Raw genomic sequence first — 10041 nt, forward strand, 5'->3', positions numbered from 1 at the left:
CCAAATTAAGTCATAATAGGTTTATATTTGTATCTGCTGGGTTTTTTTTTTTTTTCAAACTGCTGCTTCCCTGTAAAAGTGTAATTATCTTTCCAGATTCCTGATACTGAATAATGACCAACTTTAGGTTTGGCCAGTGGCTGGGTTCATTTGGAATCCTAAGCCATGTTTGGTTGAGTGGCCAAGTTTGAGAAACGCTGGTTTAAAAGCATTGCACGCTATAGTTTTCCATTAACACTGCAGTTTGATGTGAAGTTTAGATTTCCAGCGCCAAATCAAGCAGGCTACAAGTTGCCATGAACCAACTTTACCCTACGCTGCTTGATGGAGCTCAGGGCAGCCTGGGTTAGAGTTCGCCGCCCCGAGGCAGAACTGAAAACGGAACCTCTCTTCCCTCAGTGCCAAACGATGAGGACCCCTCTTGCATTTCCATTCTCTATGGTCTCCAAACCATCCCCGACGCACAGAATCCGGAAGGCTGGATCCGGAAGTTCTCTCTCCGCTCCTTCCTGGTTATCTTGCCGCCTCGAATTCCCATAATACTCCGCGCGCGTGCGGCCGCCTTCCTTTTTCCGCCATCTTGCTACCCTGGTGAGTAGCGAGAGGCTTTCGGTCCCCGCTAAGATCCGTCCGGCATCGCCTCCATCCCGCGTCCTCGGGCCCTTTTCACGCCGGTCCCGGCAAGCCGGGGCTCCGCTCGACCCGCACAGCTTCTTCGGAGGAAGCCGCGCGCGTCCTGGCCCTCGCGGCGCCGGCCTGAACCGAGCCGGGGGGTTGGTGGCGGCGGCGGCGGCTGGTTAGGAGAGGAATGCCTGGGAGTGGAGCTTGGAAGGCAAGCTCGGGAAACGGGCTGGGCGTGAGGCCTCAGGGAAGCGGGGAGGGAGAGGCTGTCCCGAACTTCAGGGCCGAGTTCCCAAGCGCTGGGTTAACCACGTGTCGTGTGAACCTAGAACGTGGGCTCATTCCCTCCCTGGGTGAAGCACGTTGTGGGAACGGGCTGGAGCGATGCCGTGCAAAGCAGCCCCGTCTAATCCCTGGGGCGGGGAGGGACCCATGGCTGGAAATGGGCAATCCTGGCGAGAGAAACCCTTCGCCCTGCTCGGGGTTGTGCTGTAGCAAAAGCAGGTCTCCAGGTTTGCCTTGCGGTGGAGACGCCTCGGAGCCCTTGCAGGGGGCAAGCAGCGCTTCCCCTTTTCATCCGTGTCCCAAGTTCGTAAGGTGGGCTGTCTGACTGGTGGCCGAGGGCCCGTCGTCTGTAGCCTTGGTCTTCGGTGATGGCGGTGGGCAGAATTATGGCACATCCTGCAGGCCGGGGGTAGAGTTGGAAGGATGGTGGCTCGCTGGCTCTGGGTCCAGCCTCCTCGTTTCGTTGCAATTCGGGTTTAAGAGCATTCTGCCTCTGCATGCTGACGTTCAGTTTACGTCCATGCCGCCCTGCACAAGGAACAATCCGGTGTTCTCCAGATGCATTGCTGTATGGCTCCCAGAATTCCCAGCCAGCATGTTGGGTGCCTGTGGGAAACTGTAGTTGCACAGCTCTGGGAAAGACACCAGCTTGGGATGGTGAAAAATATCCCAATTGTCCATGATGCTTCGGCTTTAATTAAGCTATCTTGCAGACATTTAGGAGAGAAATCTGATGGATAGGGACCAGAACTTGCTCTCAGTTGCAACTTATGTCCTGAAAAGAAATGAAGCATAATACAGCCTTGTGTATATATGCAAAATAACCCTTGTGTATACATGCAAAATAACTCTTTGCTTTCAATATAGGCGTAATCAGTTCACGTCTCTGAAGGCTAAAGAGAAGATATGGGTCCTTTTTTAAATTCAGTAGTTAACGATGCGCTTCAGGAAGATGTTACCAGTTTAGTCCCTGTATTTTGATGCCGATTAATTCATAGGGTTCACAGCAAGTTTCTGATCATGTCTGCAAAAGACATTAGTCCCACAGCTCTGTCATAAGTAATCTTGGTTTGTATTTGAAAAGCTCTCTTTGGCATGGACTGAAAGGGCACATGCATAAGAACACAGAATAGCTTGTGAAGTCAAGCCTTTTTTGTATTCAAATTTACTATTGCTGAAGTAACAAGTGGATTAAATAATATTGGTTGACCAGCTCACAAGGTTGAGCTAAATCTATATTATCCTCCAGGGTTGCTGGAGCTTTTGAAAATAGATATTTTCAATACTTTGGGTTATTGTGGAGTCCTTGGGGGTTCTCTGAGCTTGGTTCTTTTCTTGAAAATGTTTCATTACCCGGCTAGGGAACCTCTTCAGTGCTAAAATGGGATGGGGTTTGCATCCGATTTTAGCACTGAAGATGTTCCCTAGCCGGGTAGTGAAACGTCTGCAAGAGAAGAACCAAGCTCAGAGAACCCCAAGGACTCCACAGTTCAACCCTGAGCTACCCATATTCACCTCTATTGGTACTTTGGGTTATTTTTGTGCAACGGCTTTCAAACTTTCCAATGCAGCACTTTTTTATATAGTTTTTTTTTAACGGCACTGTCTATGTAGTTCAGTATTCGTTTAGTATTTCTGGGTACCAGCCAGCCAAACTTGTAACTGGAGAAAATAATTTAAGCAAATGGTGTTTCATTAAAGTCTGGTGAACGGTGTCCTTAACTTGGGCTGCATTAGTTTAGTGTAAAGTCAGAAACCTTTACTTCAGATGCTAAATGTGAGAAATTGTAGACAGAATGAATTCTAATAGGAATTGAGCCTCAAATGAAAAAGCAACTGCTGCTTTGAAGTCTTATGATTTGGCTTGATACATCTGTAATATGCTTTGGACGCTTGCTCTGACAGAACTGAACTTGAATTCGTAAATCTTTTTTTTTTTTGCAAATACTTTTTAGGAGTTCTGTGTCCTTTCACGCTTAATCTCTAAGCATTATAGCTATGTAATGTAATTTGTGCCGAGTTTGGAACAAAGCCAGTTTGTTTTGTAGGATAGTTAGGGCTTAGTATAGAAAGTTGCAGCTAGAATAGGCCAACCACTTATTACATTCATTCAACACCATTAAGAATGAAATTGCTTTTAATGTCTCTGCTGAATTCACAGGTTTGTTGTCTGCAACATTTGACTTCTTATTTCTTTGGTGTTTTGGTGGTTACACAGATAATGCATATAATTCATTGTATTGCTTGTGATATCTAAGACCACAGTTCTTCATATGTTCAGAAAGTGGTATTTTGAACAATCTTGCAGTGTTCTCTATTGCACTAAACATACCTAAGGAATCTATTAAACCAGTGTTTTTAAAACTTTTTTTCTCTCAGGACCCCTTCCCACTTTTAAAAATTATGGAGGACCCCAAAGGAGCTTTTGCTTGTATGGGTTTTATTTATCACTATTCATCGTATTAAAAATTAAAATGGATGCATTTGTTCCCGCTCCTTACAATTATGTGATGGGATTTTAATACCGTATTATTTTTCAGCATAGGTTGGCAAATAATTTTGATTTCATGGAGTCTTGAGGGGGGCCCCTGGGGGTCCTTGGACCACACTTTAAGAAAACACTGTATTAAACCATCATTTGGAATTCCAGGCTCACGAGAAGCTCTCAAATATTTGTTATTTATGCAGGCATCATGGTGCGCATGAATGTTCTGGCAGATGCTCTTAAAAGCATCAACAATGCAGAGAAGCGCGGAAAGCGTCAGGTTCTCATCAGGCCGTGCTCCAAAGTAATTGTCCGGTTCTTAACTGTGATGATGAAGCATGGTAAGTACCAGTATATACAAAGCTTATGTGTAACATTCTGGAAAATACTCAGCCTTCTGTGCTGCCTGGGGCTGTTAGAAGTTGCCCCAAATCATCAAACTTTGGGTTGGGAAGACTTGATAGAAACTTGGAAGATGGAGCTTCATATAATATAGAAACCTGAGGTTACGCTGAGTCTGCCTGAAGAAGCCAGTGTTGTTAAGCAAGTGGCAAATCCGAAATTATAAATCTGGTTTGCTTGAAAGCAGTTAATCAATAGTTTCTGCTTTTGATGTAACTTGAAGTTATCTCTTCCTGTTGAACTGCTTGCAGGAAAGGAAGATAGAAGTAGGAGTGAACAGTATTTGCTTGCTTTATGATTTATGAAGCCAGGATTCCTGGTTTATAGTGGTATCTGAATGTAGTCCATGGATCTCCAGTGACCTTTTATCAGGTCTTATGAGCGAGGATTTGAACTGTGGGCTTTCTGACCTAATTCAGTATTAGCCACTATTCCAAAGTGGTTCTTGGATCTCAGCAACTTAAGGAATAATACCATGAAACAATAAATGGTTGAGTTTCTTTCATCCCAAATAGAATCTAATGTTTTGATTCTCAGGTGGATTGAGATACTGAAAGTAATGGATATGTTCTTTAATTCACAGGTTACATAGGTGAATTTGAGATCATTGATGACCACAGAGCTGGGAAAATTGTTGTTAATCTCACAGGCAGACTTAACAAGGTAGGAATTGGTTTCTGTTTAAAGTGCTGGGTTTAAGTTAATTTTAGGAAGATGTGTTTTTTCACATATTTAAATTTATCTCACTTGGAGGAAAATTCTCACAGAGAAGCACATTTGTGTCTATAATGCGTCCATTTGATTTGAAGCTTTTTGCCCTCGTTCTTTTGCCTAAAAGAATAGTGGGTCCATCTCATCTTCAGATTGTACTCTAAAAGACACGACATATAGGGAAGACAGACGGGAAGAAAGGAGGAGAGGGTGCCCTACATACTAGCTAATTCATAAAATTAGCAGTGTAAAATTGTACAGCTTCTTACCATTAGCAAAAGAGAAGGACAGATCTCCCAAGTCTGATTCACAGCATCAGATGTTCCACTGATGTTCCTTAAACTTCCAGGACGGAGGCAGCTTAAGAAGCAACTGTGTCACCAGCCTGTTGCTGTGTTCCATGTAATGGAGATCTATGCTCATGTAGCAGTGCCTGTTTTAACAGGCTACACCAGAAAGCAAAGAAAGAGAACTCCCCCAGCCGTCTCTTACCAGCCATTTCATCAGGTTTCCTGTTGGCTTTTTAAGTTGTCTCCATCCTGGAAGTTTAAGGAACATCAGTGGAGCTTCTGATGCTGTGAATCACAATTGGAGATTTGTAACAGCTGCTTTGACTGCCACTTAAGTGACTGCCCCCCACTTCCTACCAAATACTCTTCTTCCTTCTTGATCACAATGAAACCTTGGGGAGCTGATGCCTCTCCAGGAAGGGCTTGTCCTGCAAGGAATGCATTCCAGCAGATCTGCATTGCATTTGTATGATCTGACACTTTAGCCCTTAGCTGGATTTTTTTTTGTTTTTGGACTGTCAGTGAATTGAGGTATGTGGCTCTTCTTAATTTCATCCGTGATTCTTGGCAGTTAATTTCAGGATTCAGGATTCTGGATTACTGGATTTTTAGGGGATTGAAATGTTTCTTTATTGGGTACTTCACTGTCCAGAAAAATCTAGCGGACATGTTTATGGAAAATGGCTAGGTCTGTTAGGAAGGAATCTTTCACAGCTTCATCTGAATTCTGTATTTATGAGTCAGATACAAGAGAGAGATTACTTTTTCTGGTTTCCTATAAAGGTCAAATGGAACAGCTCTAGTGATAAATTTGAGTTCTGTGCTGAATTATTAGAATGATAAATCTATTTAATCTATACAGGCATTCTTCCATCCCCCATGCATGAGCAAGCATGAATTCTTAAAAGCCTCTTTTATATCTTGCTGGAAGCCAGATCCTTTTTTAAAAATTGGGGTTCTGATAACTGGAAGACATCTAAACAGGCCATTTTTGTCAGAGAATCATTTTCAGGAAGGTTGAATCAAATAGTGTTTCCAAACATTGGTGGTATTCTCTCCTGAAATAGCTGGTACTTTGTAGTCTTGTCAAATTCAGCATCAGTTACTTACCTCAATTCTACTCATTTTTGTAGAAATAAAACAAAAAGCAAGTTGACAGATTTATGTTCTGTTAACTTGTCCCAAGGTTCTGAATTCTTTCTTACTGGAGTGACCCAAATAATAGGCAATAGCAGTAGGCTGTATCAGCCAAATTAGCAGTAAGCAAAAGACCTCTTTTGGAATAAACTGAAAGTCACAAAATAATGAAACTTTTGAATCCATCAGTAACTCTTCTTTCTGGCTTGAAATGAAACCAGCTCTCTTTCTTGTCTTTTATCTTTTCCCCTCCCATTTTTTTAAATGGCCTGCAAGGGAAGAATTCCATGAAAATCATGATGTTCTGTGATCATGAGCTAGTTTTAAACATAGCACTGGGCTGTTTATTTTTGACATCAGAAAGGCTTCATTTTCGTCTTAGTGATCCTGCATTTCAGTTGGAAATCTTCAGCTTTTGGTTGTGCAAGCCAGAAATGGAGGGCTGTCTTGCTGCCATGGGAAAAGGGAATTCAGGTGCTTTTAGGCAGTGAGGCCCAAATAAGCTGACTTGGACCATGGCCTTTTTCATTGGTGCATGTGGGATCTTGGAAGTCCCATTAGCTATTCCTGTGCAATGCTAAACTGCCCTTTCTCCCACAGTTGGAGCCAGAGGAAGAGGAGCATTGATCAGTAAGAGATGCCTTCCTGCTTCTGCAGGGTTGGCATTGAGAAGGGAAGATTGACTGCTTTTCAAGTTAGCCAGAAAGTTCAGAGTTGCCCAGAGTGAGTGGGATCTTACCTCTTCCCTCTGATATGCAGCTGTAGTACCAGTAAATGCTACCATATGATTCCTTCTCCTGGCAGAAACACACACACCAGCTGTAGTTTTGAGATTCATGACCATTGTCTTCTGTATGTAGGATGGCTCCTTACACTCCAATTGCAGACCAGCTAGTTTGTGAATTTGCCAAAAACACAGTTGTGTGCTAAAGCTGGAGGCAAAAATAGAATTCCTGTTTCACAAGTTCTTCTTGGTGCTGGTGTGTTGGAGGGTTTATTCTGCTTTAAATTTGGTCTTTTAAGGGTAGAGCCATGCAGCTATGTAATTTCATATCCTATCACTATGCAGTAGCTGGGTAGAACTCTTATGAATTTGTGTAGGTGTTATGGCTGAGCTGTGTCTGGGAAGCTTAGTTTTTTTTTCTGTAGTTGCCAGGTGAGAATGAAAAAATTGTAGAATTGTGGAACAGATCTTGGAGAACTTCTAGGTCAACCTTCTGCCAGCACAGGAATCCTCAAATTGTCCTAGACAAATGTCTGTCCAAACTTTTTTTTTTAGAAACCCTCCAGTGATGGAGCACCCAAACTCCAGGAGGCAGCCTGTTCTGCTTAATATCCCTCATTAGTCTGGACATTATTTCTGATTTTGAGTTTGGATCTTTCTAAACCAGCATTTCTCAACCTTGGAGCTTGAAGATGTGTAGACTTCAAGTCTCCTTCAAGCTGCCAAGGTTGAGAAAGCTGCTCTAAAGCTTCCCCCCATTGTTTCTTGTCCTACTCTTAGGCACTGCAGCAAATAAATACAGTGGTACCTCTACTTACGAACTTAATCCATTCTGTGACTCTGATCGCAAGTCGAGTTGGTCGCAAGTCGAAGTAAATTTTCCCATAAGGTTCAATGTAATTACCGTTAATCCGTTCCGGCGTCCACGGACCACACGTCAGGGGTGGAAAAACAGCTGCTGACCACGCGGCAGGGCAGAAAAATGGCCGCGGACCACGCGGCAGGGCAGAAAAACGGCCGCGGACCACGTGGAACGGGCGGAAAATGGCCGCGGACCACGTGGCACGGGCGGAAAAATCACCGCGGACCACGTGGCACGGGCGGAAAATGGCTCGTAAGTTGAGGCAAGTTCGTAAGTAGAGGTAAATTTTTGGGGCCGGAGCTGATCGTATCTCAAAAATTTCGTAAGTAGGGGCGTTCGTAAGTAGAGGTACCACTGTAAATAAATATTTAGTTGAGATGGGCAGCTATGCAAATTGATTAATTAAATATTTATTTATTTATTTATTTATGTAATCAATTTGCATAGCTGCCCATCTCAACAAGTGACTCTGGGTGGTGAACAATAGCAAGCAAAAAAAAAATTACACCATAAATACAAAAATTAAAATGCATTGCAGCCAAGGAAAACATCACAATTTGCAATGTTAATACAGCCAGGAGACAGTCTCTTCACACGCACTCAGGGCCCCAGGCCTGGGCACAGAACCAGAGGGAGAATGCTCCATAGGGTGAGTTCTGTGGCAGAAAAGACACGCCTTCTGGGCCCCACCAACTGGCATTCCTTAGCCAAAGGACCCAAAGCATGCCCAGCTTGCTGGACTGGATGGGACAGGTAGATACAACTGGGAAAAGACAATCCCTCAAGTTACCCGGTCCCAAGCCATGAAGGTGGCTTTAAAGGTGACGGCCACCACCTTGAATTGCACCCAGAAGCACAATGGCAACCATTGCAGTTCACAGAGTAGTGGTGTTACATACGCTGAGTAACCAGTGTCATTGACTACTTGTGCTGCCACGTTTAGGCCAAAACTTAAATTCAGTTTCCTTTACATTTATATCCCCAAAAAATTAAGATGATTACTTTCCAGGCCTGTGTTCAGTAATATTCCTTTTCTGTCACGTTTTCTGTTGCATTACCTTGTGACAACTACGTCTGAAGGTCTCTGGGTAGGGGCAGAAGAGGGAAGGCCCATAGCTCTGAGGCCACCTACTCCTCAGTCAAACAGGGTAGTGCAACAACTGCATAAGCCACAATGTCTGAACCCGCATTAATGTTCTTTCTTGCTTTCTTCCCGGCCTCCTGTGCTCTGTTTGACAGTGCGGTGTGATCAGTCCCAGATTCGATGTCCAGCTGAAAGACTTGGAAAAGTGGCAGAACAACCTGCTGCCCTCGCGTCAGTTCGGGTAAGTGTGAGTTGGGAAGGACGAAGTTGCCGAAAGGCAGGAGGGTGATCAACTGCTTTGAGACCTTTTGCTCCCTGCTTCTTGTCAGAGCTTCCTGGAGAGCAAAAACAGCATGCTGGCTTCTTAAAATAAGATTGAGCCTGTGCTGTTAACAAGTCTGATGCTGGAAGCTCCCCATTTTAAATTTAAGCTGAGCTCTGTTAAAGCTTGACTATTCAACTCTGCGACTCCTGTAGATTGGCAGAACTGGAGGGGCAGCGGCTTTCCCATTATTTTACTCAGATATTTGTGCAAGATGTGGGTTTTACCAGTTTAAACCTATATTCACTTTGGGTTGTAGTGCTGGAATGAGCAACGTTTTCTGGCTTAGGGGAGTGGCTGTCATTTACTAATTTTTTCAGCCTTATGGGGCTGCAGCAGGTATGTCTGGTGATTGGAATTACTGGGGGGGCGGTAATTGATCATGTATTAGGGGTGTTTTAATGTGCAGCGTAGGTAGCTTAAAGCTTATCAGAAGCTTTATGCACCTGATTTGGGGTTTTTTCCCCCAAAATTGGAGAATTCAATTGCCAAACACAAGGTTTTGCTGTCAAATTTAGGCACTGCCAACTGGGGTGCTTTGAGGGGGCTGCAGAATTGGGGCCAGGGGATATACACAGCCGTGTTGCAGTGCATTATTCTTCCAGGGGTCAGTTCTTCCAAGCCAGATTCATGACTTTGTGACCAGAAATAAACCCCAAGCCTTGCTTTTCACCAGCATCTCCTTTCTCTTAATAGGTACATTGTGCTGACCACCTCCGCTGGCATCATGGATCACGAGGAAGCGAGGCGAAAGCACACAGGAGGGAAAATCCTGGGTTTCTTTTTCTAAACTTGTAAAAAGCAGGCAAATTAATAAATTGTTCAAAAGGACTCTTTGCAGCCAGTGTCTTGAAGTGAATCCTTATTGCTTAGAATTCAGCAGGTGCCGAGAATATTTTCCTCTTAGCATGTTACCTTACCTAAAGTAACCGTGGTTTCTACATAATGGCAATCGAGCCCCATATGAAGTGCCAAAGTAAGTCTGTGCCTTGGTTTTTATGTACTTTATGCACCTGCTGGTATTCGTCTTAACCATGGTGTTTACAGAAGAGCAATTGTAACTCTGAACTTAAAACCCGCTGTCCACTCTCCGCACTTGGCATAATGGTCTGGCCTAC

The 10041-nt window shown here is 43.8% G+C and overlaps 1 protein-coding gene across 2 annotated transcripts; it reads left to right on the forward strand.

The window, feature by feature from the left end:
• Positions 1 to 463: 463 nt before the first annotated feature.
• Positions 464 to 9754, forward strand: RPS15A (ribosomal protein S15a). Of its 2 annotated transcripts, none has more exons than XM_007434047.3 (5): positions 464 to 591; positions 3595 to 3732; positions 4377 to 4456; positions 8757 to 8842; positions 9620 to 9754. In XM_007434047.3, exons 2-5 carry the CDS (start codon positions 3600 to 3602, stop codon positions 9711 to 9713), a joined length of 393 nt encoding a protein of 130 aa, XP_007434109.1. In that variant the 5' UTR covers positions 464 to 591; positions 3595 to 3599; the 3' UTR covers positions 9714 to 9754. The 2 variants fall into 2 exon arrangements, with proteins under 2 accessions (XP_007434109.1, XP_088004247.1); XM_088148121.1 differs by lacking the exon at positions 464 to 591 and adding an exon at positions 649 to 832.
• Positions 9755 to 10041: the final 287 nt, after the last annotated feature.

This window comes from Python bivittatus, unplaced genomic scaffold, assembly GCF_059951505.1.
Source record: "Python bivittatus isolate LINGU-HERP-01145 unplaced genomic scaffold, Pbiv_v1 ctg000560_np1212, whole genome shotgun sequence".
NCBI classification, from domain to species: Eukaryota; Metazoa; Chordata; class Lepidosauria; order Squamata; family Pythonidae; genus Python; species Python bivittatus.